Here is a 20,539-nt window from a genome sequence, read left to right as displayed (position 1 = left end):
AGAGGGAGGAAGCCTACTTCCCCTCCAATTTTTTGATTACTTAAAATGGCAACTAGAACTTTTAATTGTTTACGAACATTTTCATTAGTAAAAGATAGACGTAATTTACGAATTAATTTACGTAACGAACTTCTATATTCGTATGTTTTTATTGCATATTTTAGGGAGTTCATCCCTCGTCGATACCTCGCTCTATACACTAAAGCTTTAAATTCTGTCCCAATGCCTTAAGAATACCCTTGAATTACAAAGGCCGTAGAATAAAAAGTTGAAATTACTAAAAATACTTTAGCGTAAAGAGCCAGGTATTACGAGGAGGTAAATCCCTCATATGCGCAATAGTTTCTGCTCGTTTTCAGATTTAATGCTGCTCCTCACTTTCAGTAGAAAAAACTTTTCATATTTATTTTTTCTTCATTTTTGGTTCAAAAATACAATTTGTGGCCTATATTGAATATTTCTCTGAAAAAGTGAAGTGCAAACTCATTGATTTAAACAAGTTAAAAAGATTATAACGATAAAACGTATAAAGTATAAAGAGTATAAAATAAACGTATAACGTTAAAAAGAGTATACAATCTTTAGAAGATGGATGAAGTCCTCTATAGCCCTTTTTTCACCCGCATATATGTAATGTGCGAATAGCCTAATACTTCCATTTATATGTGTATTTCGAATTCTTTAAAATCATATTTAAAACAAAAGAAACTATGCGATTAAAGATAGCACTTCCTAATTACAATCACCTATATGCAAATTATTTTCATAAAAGAGGTCAGAAGCAATGTGTAATACAGTCGTTATTGACTTAATAAATCTCTAAACGAAAACATTAACTTAACAAAATTTAAGGTATGCTAATATAACTGATTAAAAAACAAATTAAAATAGAGTCACCAGATTATTAAGCAAAAGAGGTATAAAATGCAAAGTTTGGCCAAATTTAACTCAGTCGCTTGTTCATTACACTCCAGATAGTTGTTTAGAAGGATAAATAAAACTATGTCTAACGAAGACAAGTCCTCAGTAAGAAATCATTTTTTATTTGGGTGATTTTTCATGCAAGTTTACACTCAATAATATATTAGTAATTTCATCTAGCGGTTAAAAAAAAATGCAACTAATTTTGATATACAAAAATTAAAAAAGAAAGGGTTTAAAGGGTACCAGAACTTCATGGAAGGAGATAAAGAGTAAAGCCTCAAATAGAATGAGTGAAAAAACGGGTTGGCACAACTTTGTAAGCCTCAGGTAGCTTAGTACTGCAGCGAGTTGTTGTAACACGCAACACAAAAATTTCTAAAATTTTTAGTAAATTTAAAAAAATTTTGTAAATAATTTACAAAAATTTGTAAATAATCATTTGTAATTTAAATTATTTTGTAAATTATATGGAATAAAAATAAACTAAAATAATAATACATCCTTAAACGAAAAATCTGGCGAGTGCAAACAGAGTAGATGATTCTTATTTAAATCTCAATTTTAATATAAATCAAGGTGACAAAATGAAGCTAAAAAGAATAAGGACTGCTAAATTTGGGTTATACATTGTCCATACGTTCATTAAGGAACTACTTTATGGTTTGAGATTTTTGAATCAATTCGTTGTTTTATATATTTTTCTTTTTTGCTGATTATTGATATTAGTCATACAGTCGTATTAGTCATTAGTCATAGAGTAAAAGTAATTATTCCGCATTGCTTTAGTTTCCCAAATTAAATAAAAAATAAGATTTTTTGGTAAAATTGACTCGCTATCTCGGAAAGGGTTTAGGTTAGGAAAATGAAACTTTCAGGGATGGGTCTACACGCTAAAGTATGTCCCGAGAAGGTATTTTAAAGTACTCACCTCCACCCCTTCTCCCTCTAGAGGGCCCAGAAATTTGCCTACATGACAGGTCTATACCTATTGAAACTTTGACAAAACAACATTTTACCTTAATTTTCTGTTACTAGTTGCTTTTTCTCTGCCTTTAGTACTAAAAATGCAATTCCTGTTATTTGAGTAGAATTTTAAGCCATATCAATGTTTTTTTTTAATTTAGGCATTGCATTTGCATATCTTTAAAACCTTATAAAATGGAATTGAGCAAAGTTATGAAGCTGAAAACAATTTAGTTGTACTTCAATTAAGCAGAAGATCTATTTTGCAAGGTTTCACTTTTATAACACACATATTTTGAAAGATCATCAATGGTCAGGGCCCTCTAGAGGGAGAAGGAGTGGAGGTAGGTACTTCAAAATACCTTCCCGGGACATACTTTGGCCTGTAAGTTTCAATCCCTGAAAGTTAATTTTCCTAACCTAAGCCCTTTCCAAGATAGCAAGAAGTCAATTAACTAGAATTTTACGGTTTTTTTAACTGAAAGTAAGGAGCAACAATAAACGTTAAAACTAACAGAAATTGATCTTTATATGAGATGGAACTCATGAAACAAGGAGCTGTTGAATTTAAATGAGAAGCCTTTTTAAAGAGCTATTCAGCGTAAAGAGCAAGCATTGAGGAAGGAGGAGCTTCTTCATTCGGAATAATTTTTGTTCGTTATGAGTTGTAATTATGCTCCTTACTTTCAGTTGAAAGAAACTTTTTCGTGAATTCGATATATAAACAATGAGGAAATTACATAAGTTACAACCTTTTCCCCAGGTAATATGTGTGTGTGTGGGGGGGGGTCATTTCATCCAAAGAGGCCAGTTTACTGAACCTTTGAACTTTGTTGAACGAAATAGCTATCTGTAAATGTGGGCTAGATGTCTTCTTTAAGAAAAAGAGTATTGGATGGGGCTGGCTGCTCTCCAATATATTCGTTTACTTAAAAAGAACAATAAAACTACAAATTTCAGTGTTCGAATGAGCCCTCTCTCAATTTTGTTAAACAATTGGTTCAATACATTCACCTCTGGGGAATCAAAAAAACATAAAACGCAAATAAGCCCACATTCGTGATCTTCTCGGGATGTCAGTCAACACAGAAACATGACGTCACCTGATCCACAGACAGACATACAGACAGACAACTTATTTTTATATATATATAGATATATATATATATATATATATATATATATATATATATATATATATATATATATATATATATATATATATATATATATATATATATATATATATATATATATATATATATATATGTTTTTAACTACGTAAAACTTGCGATTATACAACATTCTTTGCTGTCCCATTGTCTGTGCATATAAATAGATAGTCAGGTTTACCGATACTTGAACATGCAACATATAATGGTCCATGGGAAGTTTTTTTTTTATTTTATCTTTTTTAGTTTTGTTTTTCTCCTTTATTTTTCTTTTTTTTCTTTTTTAGTTTTTTAGCTTTTTTAGTTTTTTTATTAGTTTTTATTTTTTTTTTCTTTTTATTTTTTTTTGTAGTTTTTACCTTTTTTTATTTTTTTTTACTTATGTCCTGGTCGTCATTTTTACTCCCTCTGTCCCGGTCGTCATTTGTGTCCCGGTGCTTTGTTGATGGTGATTGCTAATCGAACATTCCTTGTGTCCCGGTTGCTTTCTCTTTGAGTGTCCCGGTCGTCATTTATATTCCCTATGTGACGGTGTCCCGGTCGTCATTTGTGTCCCGACGTCCCGGTCTGTAATTTCGTCAGTCGAAAACATGACGTCAATCGACACATAAACATGACGTCACTCGACAGACACACACACACACACAGACAACTTATTTTTATATAGATAGATTTACCATTGAGAAAAGGGGGAATGATGGATCCTAGTTGAGTCCGAAAAGAATAAGGTTAATAATGAAATTTATTTACAGTACTCAAAAACCCCAAAAAATACAATGAAACAAAATCTTGGTTTACTGAGTTACCAGAAATTAATATCAAAATATATATCAAATGTTGAGTTTATTTTTATTAGTTCTTTCCAGTCATCTTGATTATTATTGAAATTTACTTTTTATTCGTCCATGATGTTTTGAAAAACTAAATCACACAGTTAAAAATACATTGGCTTTCAGCAAAAAGCAAATCATAAAACAGGCTTTAGAGCTTCCATGGTTAATGGGAGAAGGGAGGGGGTAGAAGCAAAACCTCGGTTTGTAGTACATTTTGCTCTTTTTGTTTCAAACGTTGGATTAGTTCTTTATTAGGGAAGCTTTTTTTGTATTTCTTCTCTTTCCTGGTTTAGCCCCACCCTCTGGACATGAAAAACTTCTTTTTTCTTCAGTTTTGTGCTTACTGAAAAAAGAATAATATGTGACATCCTCGTAACTACAACCTTTCCAAGCCGTAATTATCAACTGTAGTTGTAATAAATGGGAGCCGGTGTTATTCCCCCCAAAAATACCCCCCTTTCTCATGGCTGGTTGGTCTTCAATCGCTTTTGACTTAGAGAAAAAGACTAGAACTTTTGGTTTCTGATGTAATGAGCATGTTCCGCAGAATTTGCGAAAAAATTTTGACTTAAAAAGGCACTTAATCTTGTAACTTCCGTTCGAATGAGTCTTTTCCCGATCTTTTAGGACCATTGGTTTGATAGGATCATCCTTGGGGGAAATATAAAAAAAAACGTCAAACGACACGCATCCATGATCTTTAGATAACGACAAAGTCCACACTGCCTTTTCATCATAAAAAACAATAAAATTGGGACAATTTTAATTTTTCTATTATAGTTTTAAAAATCTCATTTTACTGTTAGTTTTGCTGAATTCGTATGCGTAGTTTTCTGTCAACGGCTCTTAGATATAGAGCCGAAATATTTTAAGGTCTAAGCGAATTTCACTGTTTTAGGAAAATTCCTTGTTGTTTTACTCGATGTTGTTTTTATCCATGATCATTTTTTGGCAAAATATTACAATAACATTCGCATATAATTTTTAACTTTCAGTTACTATAGGTTGTGGTTTTCTCTTTGTTTGAGATGGAGCTGTCAAATACTTTATGCATAGCTAGAAAAAAAAAACATACACAGAAGAAACTTGACAGTATTTCTCGGGGGGTGGAACTTTTTCAGGCGTGAATTTTCAGCGGAGAATTTTCCACAGAGTTGAGTTTTATGGGAGAATTTTCCAAGGGAAAATGTTAGTTTATGGGATAATGGAAAACGATCAGATACACAAATCGGAAATAATATCATCATTATTTTATTCCAAGAATTTGATCCGTGTTTAAAAATATATATATATATATATATATATATATATATATATATATATATATATATATATATATATATATATATATATATGTAATTGAACTTCAAAACCATATACATCAGTTTCTTCCCAGGTGTCAGGGAGGATTGCCTCAACCCTCTAGACTAAAATAACACATTTCTCAAAAACTTTCATGAGTCGATGCCATTTCCTGATGCACTAAATGAATAAGTAAGGTAAATTTACGAAAATTAAAAACCCAAGAATTGTAGGTTTTCTTTTTTCTTAAAATTAGACTGAAACAAAGAAATAAAATATTGAACTATTAAAGAATTAATTAAACACAAAACGAACAAAAATTAAACAAACAAACACAGGAAACAAAAGAGTCAAACTTAATAGATTTCTAAAAAAAAGTTAGAAAACTTTTATTTGCCTTTTACTGACATTTATTCGCTTAAGCATTAAATGTAACTAAACTAAATTTTGGGAATCTAGTACAGAGAGTGATGGTTTTCTCAAAACCCAAGGTCATATCCAAGGTGCGGTGGGGGATGTTTGACTCCCCCCCAAGATATTTGTCCAATTCGTTATAACAATGCAAAAAAGTATATAAACAAATTATGTGAATCGCTTTTGAAAGCTCCTTTGTAATTCTCCCCCCACCTTCCTCGAATAAAAATCCTCGATACAGCTTTGTCAAGACTCCTAAGTCAGACAAATTTTGAGAGAATACGGTGAACCCACAAGGGCGCTAATTGTTACGATATTTCCATTAGGGGAAAAAGTTACTTGATTTTGAAAAATACCTCCTTTTTGTCTTCATTAAAAAAAAAAAAAAAAAAAAAAAAAACAGAAAACCTTTGCCTCCATACATTTTCGTGAATTGCAACCTCCTGAAACTCTAAAAAATTTAACGGGGGGATCTACCTGGGTCACCTACCTAGCAAGGCAACAGAAAACTCTTAAGCTTCACTCACGCCGTTTGCACCAGCTTAAAACCCAGTCCACAAATAAGTCCTTGAAGGACAATAGGAGGGAAAGACCAGAGGCTTCCAAAAACGTGTAATTATGCTTGACAAATTACTCATGTGTAGGAATTTAGATACTTTCAAATGTTGAATTTTCGGTTTTTGAAGAAAGTTTTTATTAATTTTTTTTCTCTAACTTGCTTTGTCGCTCACTGGGTGTTCTGTGTGAGGAGCTTTACCCCTCCTACCCCTTATATCGAACTCTGGAATAGGAACCATTTTCAGAAGGTAAAAACATGTTTGAGTATAGCATAAAATAAGAAATATAATGGTGTCTCTTTGGGTTGTACTTAGGAAGGAAGGGGTTGCAGAAATGTTTCTGTAAAAATATAGGAATAGGATGCTTGAAAATAAAATAAAATACAGGAATTTAATGGTACTCCTTTGATTTTATTAATTTGTTTCCTAATGAAGAACTCCTTAATCCGTTTCATGATTTTTTTTTTTTTCGGAGGGGAGGGCGCAACGTGTGTAAAGGTTTCCGCTAAAGCATTTAATGGCAGGATTAAAAGTATCCTCAAAATGTCAAAACCTTCGTCGTTTTCTTCAAGTTCGTGCTTACTAAAAAAAGAACAAGAACAAAATATGGTTTCCTCGTAACTACAACCTTTTCAAGCCTTATTTATCAACAGTCATTGTAATAAAAGGGAGCCGATGTTTAACTTCTCCCCCATCCCTTGAAATTAAATCCCCTCTCTTCAGAAAATGCCTACCCCCTCGTGACTGGTTGGCCTACAATCGTGTTCGACTTATAAAAAAGGACAAGAATTGTCAGTTTCTTATATCATGAGCACCCTTCGCAGAATTTGTGGTCATGAGGTAGGAGCGGGGATGAGGAGGGGTAGTCCCCCTGGTATACGAAACAAATTCTGCTCACTTGGAGGTTGAATATTACTCTTTACATTTATAATATCAGCGTTGACGAGAAATAATCCCAGAACTCAAAAGGGATTAAATATCAATTTCGGATTTTATTATATTAATTGTGAGTAAATTAATTTAGGACTTCCAGAAAATGACAAGGAAGATGATCAATTGACAAAAAAGACAATATTTGTACACTATTACAACAAAAACTGCTACTTTTGCAGCAAGTGCTGCTAACATTAAACTAAAATACAAAAACAAAATACATCAATTTCTTTCCAGGGTTTATGGGGGGTTGCCTCAGCCCTCTAGACTAAAATAAAATTTTCCTTTATTATTTTCATGAATGGTTACCATTTTCCAATGCAAAGAAAAATCAAAATGAATAAGTAAGGCAAATTCATGAAAACTTAAAGCCCAAGAAATGTAGGCATTCTTTTTCCTTAAAATTAGACTGAAACATGACCTCAGATTGGTATCCAGGTTATTTTTTCGGGGCAGGGGTGTGCAAAAACTTTAAAACGCTCATCAGAATATGTTTATATTATTTTTTTTTATGTTTTTACGAGTCGGACAAACATTTTTTTTGGGGGGGGAGGGTTTCTGACCCCTTCACCCCCTCCCCTCATAAACAGCCTTGCATGGCTTCTTCTTCGAATTTTTTGGGTCAAAAATACAATTTGTGCCTTATATTGAATATTTCTCTGAAAAAGAGAAGTGCAAACTTATAGATTTAAACAAGTTAATTAAATAAAAAAAAAACAAGTTCTTTAAATGGAAGTAAGGAGCGACATTACAACTTAAAAAGAGCAAAAATTACTCCGTATATGAAAGGGAATTTTCCTCCTCAACGCCCCGCTCTTTACGCTAAAGTCTGGCTCTTTCTCTTAACTTTAATTCTTAAAATAGTAAAAAACTTTTAGTGTAAAGAGCGGAGTGTTGAGGAGGAAAAGCCCCTTTCATATACTGAGTAATTTCTGTTCGTTTTAAGTTTTAATGTCGCTCCTTACTTTCATTTAAGAAAACTTTTTTTTACTTAATTTCTTGACGTTTTTTAATTAATGCATGTTTTGATCTTGTCTCTCCGTACATAAATAATTAAAACAAAATTTGCATAATAATTTTTTTTGGCTAAATGGCTTTCTCATAGTTTTAATTAGTAGATATTGAGAAAAAAAGGAAAGAGGGAGGAAGCCTACTTCCCCTCCAATTTTTTGATTACTTAAAATGGCAACTAGAACTTTTAATTTTTTACGAACATTTTCATTAGTAAGAGATAGACGTAATTTACGAATTAATTTACGTAACGAACTTCTATATTCGTATGTTTTTATTGCATATTTTAGGGAGTTCATCCCTCGTCGATACCTCGCTCTATACACTAAAGCTTTAAATTCTGTCCCAATGCCTTAAGAATACCCTTGAATTACAAAGGCCGTAGAATAAAAAGTTGAAATTACTAAAAATACTTTAGCGTAAAGAGCCAGGTATTACGAGGAGGTAAATCCCTCATATGCGCAATAATTTCTGCTCGTTTTCAGTTTTAATGCTGCTCCTCACTTTCAGTAGAAAAAACTTTTCATATTTATTTTTTCTTCATTTTTGGTTCAAAAATACAATTTGTGGCCTATATTGAATATTTCTCTGAAAAAGTGAAGTGCAAACTCATTGATTTAAACAAGTTAAAAAGATTATAACGATAAAACGTATAAAGTATAAAGAGTATAAAATAAACGTATAACGTTAAAAAGAGTATACAATCTTTAGAAGATGGATGAAGTCCTCTATAGCCCTTTTTTCACCCGCATATATGTAATGTGCGAATAGCCTAATACTTCCATTTATATGTGTATTTCGAATTCTTTAAAATCATATTTAAAACAAAAGAAACTATGCGATTAAAGATAGCACTTCCTAATTACAATCACCTATATGCAAATTATTTTCATAAAAGAGGTCAGAAGCAATGTGTAATACAGTCATTATTGACTTAATAAATCTCTAAACGAAAACATTAACTTAACAAAATTTAAGATATGCTAATATAACTGATTAAAAAACAAATTAAAATAGAGTCACCAGATTATTAAGCAAAAGAGGTATAAAATGCAAAGTTTGGCCAAATTTAACTCAGTCGCTTGTTCATTACACTCCAGATAGTGGTTAGAAGGATAAATAAAACTATGTCTAACGAAGACAAGTCCTCAGTAAGAAATCATTTTTTATTTGGGTGATTTTTCATGCAAGTTTACACTCAATAATATATCAGTAATTTCATCTAGCGGTTAAAAAAAAATGCAACTAATTTTGATATACAAAAATTAAAAAAGAAAGGGTTTAAAGGGTACCAGAACTTCATGGAAGGAGATAAAGAGTAAAGCCTCAAATAGAATGAGTGAAAAAACGGGTTGGCACAACTTTGTAAGCCTCAGGTAGCTTAGTACTGCAGTGAGTTGTTGTAACACGCAACACAAAAATTTCTAAAATTTTTAGTGAATTTAAAAAAATTTTGTAAATAATTTACAAAAATTTGTAAATAATCATTTGTAATTTAAATTATTTTGTAAATTATATGGAATAAAAATAAACTAAAATAATAATACATCCTTAAACGAAAAATCTGGCGAGTGCAAACAGAGTAGATGATTCTTATTTAAATCTCAATTTTAATATAAATCAAGGTGACAAAATGAAGCTAAAAAGAATAAGGACTGCTAAATTTGGGTTATACATTGTCCATACGTTCATTAAGGAACTACTTTATGGTTTGAGATTTTTGAATCAATTCGTTGTTTTATATATTTTTCTTTTTTGCTGATTATTGATATTAGTCGTACAGTCGTATTAGTCATTAGTCATAGAGTAAAAGTAATTATTCCACATTGCTTTAGTTTCCCAAATTAAATAAAAAATAAGATTTTTTGGTAAAATTGACTCGCTATCTCGGAAAGGGTTTAGGTTAGGAAAATGAAACTTTCAGGGATGGGTCTACACGCTAAAGTATGTCCCGAGAAGGTATTTTAAAGTACTCACCTCCACCCCTTCTCCCTCTAGAGGGCCCAGAAATTTGCCTACATGACAGGTCTATACCTATTGAAACTTTGACAAAACAACATTTTACCTTAATTTTCTGTTACTAGTTGCTTTTTCTCTGCCTTTAGTTCTAAAAATGCAATTCCTGTTATTTGAGTAGAATTTTAAGCCATATCAATGTTTTTTTTTAATTTAGGCATTGCATTTGCATATCTTTAAAACCTTATAAAATGGAATTGAGCAAAGTTATGAAGCTGAAAACAATTTTGTTGTACTTCAATTAAGCAGAAGATCTATTTTGCAAGGTTTCACTTTTATAACACACATATTTTGAAAGATCATCAATGGTCAGGGCCCTCTAGAGGGAGAAGGAGTGGAGGTAGGTACTTCAAAATACCTTCCCGGGACATACTTTGGCCTGTAAGTTTCAATCCCTGAAAGTTAATTTTCCTAACCTAAGCCCTTTCCAAGATAGCAAGAAGTCAATTAACTAGAATTTTACGGTTTTTTTAACTGAAAGTAAGGAGCAACAATAAACGTTAAAACTAACAGAAATTGATCTTTATATGAGATGGAACTCATGAAACAAGGAGCTGTTGAATTTAAATGAGAAGCCTTTTTAAAGAGCTATTCAGCGTAAAGAGCAAGCATTGAGGAAGGAGGAGCTTCTTCATTCGGAATAATTTTTGTTCGTTATGAGTTGTAATTATGCTCCTTACTTTCAGTTGAAAGAAACTTTTTCGTGAATTCGATATATAAACAATGAGGAAATTACATAAGTTACAACCTTTTCCCCAGGTAATATGTGTGTGTGTGTGGGGGTCATTTCATCCAAAGAGGCCAGTTTACTGAACCTTTGAACTTTGTTGAACGAAATAGCTATCTGTAAATGTGGGCTAGATGTCTTCTTTAAGAAAAAGGGTATTGGATGGGGCTGGCTGCTCTCCAATATATGCGTTTACTTAAAAAGAACAATAAAACTACAAATTTCAGTGTTCGAATGAACCCTCTCTCAATTTTGTTAAACAATTGGTTCAATACATTCACCTCTGGGGAATCAAAAAAACATAAAACGCAAATAAGCCCACATTCGTGATCTTTCTTTTGACAAAAAAAATTACAAATTCCATATTTTCGTAGATATGAGCTTATAACCTATATAATAGGGTTCTCTGAAATGTTAAATCTGATGGCGTGACTTTTACCATTGGTGTTTCTCCTCCCATTTTTCAGAATCAGACATATTTACTCACGCATGCAGCTTTTAGTAGGTAATGTTAAACTTAATCAGTTTTATATGTTTGGAATCAACATAAAAGAACAATTTTTTGATTCATTTATTGCTATCAAAATGCCTTTTTCTAGAATTCTGATTGCTATTAGACTGAGTCGTTCCTTACTTACAGTTTGTTTCCACGAACTATTTGAAAATGATTGATGGATAGTGTAATCTACTTTTGTTTGAAATTTTGAAAGACTAGAAAGGCAGTGCGTGACATTATAGTCCGCGGTTAGTTTGCCTCTCACCCCTTACTTAATTCAAAATCTTTTGATACATGTGCTGTCTAAACTATTTACTAACTTTGTTCTGTTTTTAATTCTTTTTATTATTTTCCAGGGTTTAAATGGCCGTTTGGTTTTTGCCATTGCAGCTGCTGCAGTTGGATCAGGCTTCCAGCATGGTTACAATATTGGCGTAGTTAACGCACCAGGAAAAGTAAGCGTTAATTTTAATATTAACAAGTGTGTGACCTATTCTCTAAAATGGTTGTTTCATTTTAACCACACCAGTTATTTCCTGACATCACATTTCTCAGCCTAAGAATTCACACTTTTTTTCGGCCTAAGTGGTCGAAAAGCTCAAAGGTTCAAAAGGACATTAGTGGTCATCAGCTCAAATCAAAGATATAATGATAATGCATTGCAATTGGTGAAAAGTAAGTGTTAATTTTAATGTTAACACGTGTATGACCTATTTTATAAAATGGTTGTTTCCTTTTAACCAAACCAGCAATTTCCTTGCGATTCCTTGGCCTAAGACTTTACACTTTCTTTTCGGCCTAAGCGGTGAATTATTCATCCTCAGCTCAAATCAAAACAAAAACTATGCATTTTCAACTTTTTTACTGTATTTTCATTCTGATCCTATTCAATTTTTCATACTGTGAATTTGTCTATTCTTTCGCTTCTCGGTGCGTTTTATCAATTGTACCTTAAGAGTCCAATACATTTCGGCCGACCTTTATCTAAGTTTCGATTCTGGCTCGTCTTACACCCGGGTAACATCTTAATTAGCCCCCCCCCCTCCTTCTCTCAAACAAAATTTCAGGTCAAATTAAAAGAAAATAATTTATTAACAATTTGATTTTAAGTAATTAACTAATTAACGATTTACTTTTTTATTATTTTCTGTTTTGAATTTATTTTTATTTATTCGTCAATTAACTATTTAATTTTTTATTATTGTTATTTTAGTTCAATTATTATTTGATAACTTTTTATTTTTTTAATTTATTTCTATTTTATTAATCAATTATTAATTTAACAAATACTTTCATTTGTTAACTGCTCCTTCTAATTTATTTAATAGAAAAAACCTTATAAATTACAAATTGATTGCAATTGCTGATGTATAATTATTCTGAATTTTGTACTCCTAAAATTTCTGCGTCCAGGCCTCGTGTCCCCTATCCCTCCAATAATGCAATCAGTGCTTTACACTCGTCTATTTAAGAATATTTCTGAGTACCCTTGCAATCCCACAAGACTTGACAATAAATTTGTCTTTTCAGCTTATACAGGAATGGATTAACTACACTGATTATACCCGATCTAACTACACGGTGGTACCAACAGAAGCCACAATAACATGGATTTGGTCTGTTGCGGTTTCAGTGTATTGTATTGGAGGAATGATTGGTGGATCTTTGACAGGATTCTTTGCCGAAAAGTTTGGCAGGTAAGAGGAAAGGGTATTTACATGATGTTTTTGAACCTATAAAAGAATGTAGGTCCCAAGTGTTACCGCAGAACAAAGCATACCAAGAGCAAGATAAGTTTGTTGAAGTTCAAACCTATGACAGTGAAAACGATAATTGATGTTTGACTAATTATTTCAAATTTTAAAATATAATCGGACAAAAACATTCTAAAATTTATGATGGCAAATTAAAAAAAAAAAAAACTGCAATTGCAAGTCGTCAGAGATAGTCAAGAATACCAAAAACAAGATACTTTTTTTTAAAATCAATACCAAGGGCAGTATAAGGAAATATGACTGTTTCATGATTTATTGGAAACCTAAACGTCCATAAATGCCTTTATTATTTAGTAAAACTTTGAAAATTTATTTTTAATGAAATAGAGATCTATATATATTTTTTTCCAGTTTAAAGTGGTACCGAGTGTAAAATTAAAAATGCACGTGGGTAGAAAATCAGAAAAAAACAATCTGAAGTTTATAACACTAAACATGTGAAGAAGATATAATCTTTCTTTGAGGATGTTCTTTGAGGTAAGATTCATTTTGAGAGAAACAGTTAGTGACAGTACTAGTTGGATAAAAAAAAAGATAAGCCCTAAGCTGCAGATAGTGGAGTGAATGAGTTTTAAATGTTTTAGCTAGGAGGTTAGAAATAAGCTACTGAAGATAAGGAGTATTATTTTTCCTTTTGTAATCTACAAGCTGTAAGTGAAATTTTATGGACGAAAGGTGTTATCGACTTTGAACAATGAATATCAAAATATGCACTGGTATGTTAAAAAGTTGAGAGGGAGCAGTCAATATGGACATGTCCCCGTGAGAAATAGGAGCCGGCCCATAATAAGTGATAAGGAAAGAATTAAAGAAGAGGTGAGGAAAGAGAGATGAGCCGAATGTTTTGAGACTGTGCTAAACCAGGATAGAGTTACAGAAAGAAATATAGAGGAAAAGGTAAAATTTAGTGACACCTTAGATGTGAAGAAAGATTCATTTTGAGAGAAACAGTTAGTGACAGTACTAGTTGGATAAAAAAAAGATAAGCCCTCAGCTGCAGATAGTGGAGTGAATGAGTTTATTATATGTTTTAGCTAGGAGGTTAGAAATAAGCTACTGAACATAAGGAGTATTATTTTTGAAATAGGAGACGTATGTAATTTTTTTAGGAAAACCCTAATTAAACCCCTATATAAGAAAGATGATAATGGTGAGTCTAGTAATTGTAAAGGCATTAGCCTTGTTTCCGTAGGTTGCAAATTACTTTGTACGATGATACTTCTTAAACAAAGAGACGCTGTAGGCTGAGTTTTAAAAGAAGAACAGTGTGGTTTTAGGAAAGGTACAAGAATAACACTGCTGCGGTTAATTTTTTTCTTTTCTATTTTAATCTTTCTCTCAACTTTACTTTTTAAAACAGTACAAAACTGTAGCGGCAAGAGCGGGGTGTTGAGGAGGGATAAACCCCTGTAATATACGGAGTAATTTCTATTCGTTTTAAGTTTTAATGTCACTCCTTAATTTCAGTTAAAAAACTTGCTTTTTTGATTGGCTTCCTCTTAGTTTTGATTGGAAGATTTTGAGAAAAAGGGGTGGGGAAGAGCCCTAGTTGCCCTCCAATCTTTTAGTTGCTTAAAAAGGCAACTAGAAATTTAAATTTTTTACGAACGTTCCCATTGGTAGAAAACACAAGTAACTTACAAATTAATTTGCGTAACGAACTTCTACATTAGTATGTTTTTATTACGTATATGAGGGGGTTCGACCCCCTCGTCAATACCTCGCTCTTTACCCTTAAGCTTAAATTTTGTCCCAATTTTTTAAGAATGACCCTTGAATCACATTGCCGTAGAATAAATAGTTGAAATTACTAAAAATACTTTAGCACAAAGGGCGAGGTATTCAGGAGGAAATAAACCCCTAATATGCTTAATAATTTCTGTTCTTTTTAAGTTTTAATTCTGCTCCTTACTCTCAATTGAAAAACAATTCTGAATTTATTTTATCATTGTTTTTTTTTTAATAATGCTAGAATATCCTGCGCCCCCTTCATAGAAATTATCTTCCCTCATCAAAAATTTCTCCATAGAAAGATCCACCCACGTAACCCTATCCCCTCAACCACCCCCTCTCAACCAAAGAAATCCCCCCGATAACGTCTGTACACTTCCCAATAACCATTACTATATGTAAACACTGGTCAAATTCTTTAACTTCAGCCCTTCCCCTTGGAACTTTGAAGGAGTAAGTCACCCCCAAAGACATTGCTATTAGATTTTTTGACTATGCTGAATAAAATGGCTATATAAATATTTTGATCCGTTGACTTTGAGAAAAAATGAGCGTGAGAGGGGACCCAGGTGCCCTCTAATTTTTTGGTCACTTAAAAAGGGAACTAGAACTTTTGATTTTCGTTATAATGAGCCATCTCGCGACTTTCTATGCCCTCTGGGTCGATATAATCACCCCTGGAAAAAAAAAATAAACAAGTACCCATGAACGGTCTTCTGGCAAAAAATACGAAATTCCGCATTTTTGTAAATAAGAGCTTGAAACTTCTACAGTAGGGTTCACTGATACGCTGAATGCGATGTTATGATTTTTGTTAAGCTTCTATGGCCTTTTGGGGGTGTTAAACCCATATTTTCCAAAATAAGGCAAATTTTCTCGGGCTCGTAACTTTTGATGGGTAAGACTAAATTTAATTAAACTTATATATTTAAAATCAGCATAAAAAGCCAATTCTTTTGATGTATCTATTAGTATCATACTAATATAATTTTTATGTACTTATATTAGTACTCCTTAGTACAGTTCGTTACCACGAACTGATTGAGAACAGCGTGGTTTAAGAAAAGGTACAAGCATAATACTGCTGGGGTTAATGTAAAAAATGAGTTTCTTAGTTTCTGAGTTTCATTAACCTGGTATTTGTAGATAGCAAATTACTTAAGATGATGATACTTTTTAGACTTAGAGATTTTGTGGACAAAGTTTTAAGAAAAGAACAGTACGGTTCCAGGAAAGTTAGAAGAGTAACACAGCTGCGCTTATGGTAGGAAATTAGGCTAGAAGCTGGTATTGTATTAAATCAGGAATTAAACAAGATCGTGTTATATCCTATTTATAGATGTCATTTTTATTGGGAACGTAGAATTAAATTGATAGAAAAGTTTCGTCTGCTTTAAAATTATCGTGTAACTAAACCATTCTAGATGAAACTGTAAGCAAAGGGAATGAACTTTAAGAGATTTTGCGAGTTCAGGGTGCTAGAATAGGTTTGAAAATTAATGTTAAGAAGACTAAGTCGCAAAGGCTAGGAGTAAGTGAAGTTGAAAAGGTAACGTTAGATAATGGATAGGTCGATCCTGTGGACATATTCACTTACCCGGGTTCTATTGTTTATAACGACGGTGGTGATTTGAAGATGTTAAAACTAGAATAGCCCAGGCTCATGGGTTTTTTTCACAGCTGAAAAAGATTTGGGAGTAGACGAAGATGTTTCCGAACCAAGATTAGAATTTTGCAAGCTACACTGATGGCAGTGACCAAATATGGTTTTTAAGGCATTGGCGCTCCAAAAAAGGGAGGAAGATTTGCTAGATGGTAGAAATTACCAGCAGATTGTCCAACAGAATATATTCTAGACAAAAAAACATGGTTGTTTTCTTTTTAAGGATGGGGGGTTCTAACCCTAAGCGTATAAATTACAGATAAATATTAAATATAATATTTTTTCAAGTAAAAGAAATATTATAAACAAAAAAACACAGTATTTAAAAGCCGTTTTGCTTTTCAGGAGAGGTGGACTTATGGTCAATAACATATTTGCTTTAATTGGCGCTATTCTCGAAGGCTTCTCATATTCTGCCGAATCGTATGAAATGCTTATTGCCGGAAGGGTATTTATTGGAATTAATTGCGGACTCAACGCCGGGTTGGCACCCATGTACCTTAGTGAGATATCTCCAGTTAATCTCCGAGGGGCGGTAAGATACTTTTGTTTTGTTGACTAAAATTGAAAGGAAAACTTTTGTGTTTTGTTTTTATTTTTTTTCGTGTAATTGTTGATCATCTTTCTCCCCTTTCAAACATCCTGCGCTTATTACCTGCAATCAATAGAAAACCCCCTTTCTGTTGGGTTCCTTGGGATGCTTCGCAGTGAAGTCGATTTTTCTTAGCAGAAATATTATTATTGTTTTTGCTTTTAAAAATCGGACCTTTTAAAAATTTCTTGTATTTAGTCAATTTTTTTATTTCAGTTCTAATTTGGGTCATTCCTTTTGTTTCTACCTGCTACACTTTTATCCCGGGGTAGACTGTATTTCATTCTAGCTGTAAAATTTTTTGGTCCAACCTTAGCGAAATTCATTGTTCTTAGGATAAATATAATTTGACTATATGATAATTCTGTGCTTATATATATGATTGTTTTTGCTTTTAAAAATAGGACTTTTTAAAAATTTATTGTTTTGCTTTTGAAAATGGCAAAACTAAAAAATTGGAAATGACAAATTTTGCCAGGGATAGAGTGTATGTTATTCCTGCTTTAAATTTATTGTAAGAAACTAATCTTTTTTTCATAACTATTTCAAAAACTTAAAAAGGGAGATAATTGCGCATGAGACATTCAAGGGGTTAAATTACTCTGTAGAACGAAACCAAATAAATTAGCTTTTGTATAAGGAAACCAAATTAGGCATTCCATAATATTTGAGCAGTTTCTTTATCACAGGATAAATGAATTGCCTCAATAATTTAATGGTAGGTCCAATGATAATTACAGAGTGATTAACTTTCAATATGAAATAGCTTAGGTTATTTTATATAGCTTGAGCTACATTATATGCATAAGCAATGAAAAAAATACTAATTTATGTTGGTCTTGAGAAACATAAGAGCTGTCATTGTTATGGCTAAAAGACATGATAAAAATTTTCACCACCCCCGAAATACTCTCTACATAAATTGCAGGAAAATAACAAGATTAGATTTGAAAGCATTTGAAATTAATAACTAAAAAATCTATGTCTTCATTCTTCCTTTTCATAACATCAATAATCTTTCTCAACGATTCCATTGAAAATTTCCATAATTAAAATGAAATAATTTAAAAATAAGTTTATTGGCTTTTCAAACCAAGCTCTACTTTATAGAATAAATACCCAACAAGTCTAGGAAGACAGCAAACAGAGGGAGAATTAACAACTTCGAGTAAAAGATAGATGGCTTTGAGATTCCTGTCCAAAACAGGCATAAATCAAGTACAAAGTCAAAAACTAAATCTTATCGTTTTTTTAAATATTTGTTTAATTATCTAGCCACACAAAAATCAAACCAGAAATGTATATATACCTGCTAAATGATATTAAAGACGAAAATTGGAAGGAAAAAAATTGAAACTACAAAATTGAATCAAAAACAAAATCTTGTTATTTTTAAATATTTGTTTAATTATATAGTCATAGAAAAAAAAAACCAAAAAAGAATACTTACCTGCAAAATGGCAACAGAGACACAAATTGGGAGGAGCAGAAATATGGAGATTGATTGGAAGGACAAAGCTTGGCCCTTTCCACCACCTGGTGCAAATCTCAGAGCGTCTCTCATTCTGCCATGCGTGCTACACTAACCAAGTACTAGAAATGAGCTGCTCCTCAGTCAATACCACGCTTATTATTTTGTTCCTCGGAGGGTGGTCAACAAAATAGTCTCAGAGGGGGAGTACCAAAATAATGAAGAAGAAAGGGCTGGTCTTCAGCAAAATTTGTCTACCGGTCTGGAATAAGTGTTTCTTACTTGAACTTTCAAGAAAACTTAACAAATGGAAGAAATTTTTTGGGAGAGGGGAATGGGGTTCAAAATAGGCATTCTCAGTAACGACAAAATCGCCATAGAAATTCACTGTGCCATTTTTATTTATTTGCTTTGTTCTATAATCTTTATATTTCGGCTAATTTTTTTTGTGCATTTTTTTTTTAGGTTGGAACAATGTATCAACTAATTCTGACAATTTCAATCCTGATATCTCAAATTTTGGGAATGGAAAACATCATGGGTACTGAAACACTTTGGCCATATCTTTTGGCATTCACAGCTGTGGCTGTCCTCTATCAAGTTCCCGCACTTATGTTTTGTCCTGAATCACCCAAATATATCCTTATCACAAAGGGACGAGAGAGGGAGGCTGAAAGAGGTAGGATTTTACATTTCTCAAAAATTATAGTTTTAGAGATGGTAAAACTTAAATCAGTCAGGAAAAGAATTGTATTCAAATAAACACATTTTAAACTAGAAATTTAATGGTAGATACTATCTGCAATAAGAATTGGATTTTTTAAATTGCTATGCATAGAAAAAATCATTATACGTTGTCAAAATGATTGTTTCTATTATGACTCTTTTGACTTTTTTTGACTCTATATGACTTTTTATTTTGATGAATTAGAGACTAATGCAAGAGGTGGGTGTAATGTACTGACCAAGCAAAGCAGTCAGTGCTGGTCAGCTGTTGTGAAATAGCTAAGGCTATAATATTGATATTAATTTTGTGACATAATATAATATTTTGTGACATTAATGTGACATAATTTTGTATCATAAGATTTAAGTTATCATCCTTTATTTTCAAGACACACTCAAGAAATGAAAATTTCTTCAACAATATTTTGTATACATTATTTCTGTGCTGGCTCTCTTCGCAATTGGAGATTGTTAGAGAATTGCTCCACCTACAAGGAGGCCTACCAATTTAAGAAGGGCCCTGGTGGAAAATATATTTTTCAGGATGATTGTCTACATGTGACAGCATGTTACTAGACAAACTTCCATATACATATTTGCTTTTAATATCGGCTAATATGGGTTATTGTTTGTTTTATACTTGGTTACAGCTCTTGGAAGGTACACAGGGAGCGAATTAAGCATCATACTTTAAAATATTGGGATTCCTGTCAACCCCCTTTTCGATCTATTAATAGTTGTTTAAGAGAGGATAGTTTTTGAGGTTTATGATATTTACAAATTTAAATGACATGACTTACAACTCGCTGAAGAAGCGTTTCGTGTATTTTGTAAATGGTTTCATCTGGAGTGTGAAGAGGTGGGGGTGTATTGAAAGATTGCCATGTATGGTGGAACAATGGCTCTGTCCCTTAGCACAACGATCTTACCTCAATCTTTTAACACCTTAAATCTTTCAGGCTGCATTACCGTGTTTTAGTTCATAATTGTCCTTAGATCTTACAGATCATTGATTTTAGCAAACAGAGCGCAAGGAAAGCCACTTTCTGCCACATAGAGCATAGAACAATGATGGGAGAACTTTTATGATATACTAATCATTTTCCTTAGACCGCTAATCAGAGCATAATAATGAAAGACATTTACAAAAAAAGGCAAAATAAGTAAGATTTAGTTCTAAGATTTCCCTTAAAATCGTTTTCTGACGAAAGAAGTAAGATCTTAGCAAAATGA

General features: G+C 32.4%; 1 protein-coding gene across 1 annotated transcript in view; it reads left to right on the top strand.

The window, feature by feature from the left end:
- The window catches only part of LOC136037171 (solute carrier family 2, facilitated glucose transporter member 1-like), a gene marked incomplete at its 3' end in the record, with an annotated part of 47,631 nt that extends 28,372 nt beyond the window's left edge, over positions 1 to 19,259 (top strand). Inside the window, 4 exon segments of the mRNA XM_065719713.1 lie at positions 11,705 to 11,803; positions 12,879 to 13,045; positions 16,863 to 17,052; positions 19,046 to 19,259. Of these exon segments, the coding sequence (XP_065575785.1) occupies positions 11,705 to 11,803; positions 12,879 to 13,045; positions 16,863 to 17,052; positions 19,046 to 19,259 (670 nt within the window).
- Between the last annotated feature and the right edge of the window lie 1,280 nt (positions 19,260 to 20,539).

The sequence above is a fragment of the Artemia franciscana genome, chromosome 16, assembly GCF_032884065.1.
Source record: "Artemia franciscana chromosome 16, ASM3288406v1, whole genome shotgun sequence".
NCBI lineage: Eukaryota > Metazoa > Arthropoda > Branchiopoda > Anostraca > Artemiidae > Artemia > Artemia franciscana.
The sequence above is the reverse complement of the archived record's forward strand: the minus strand, read 5'-3'. Positions and strand labels throughout refer to the sequence as shown.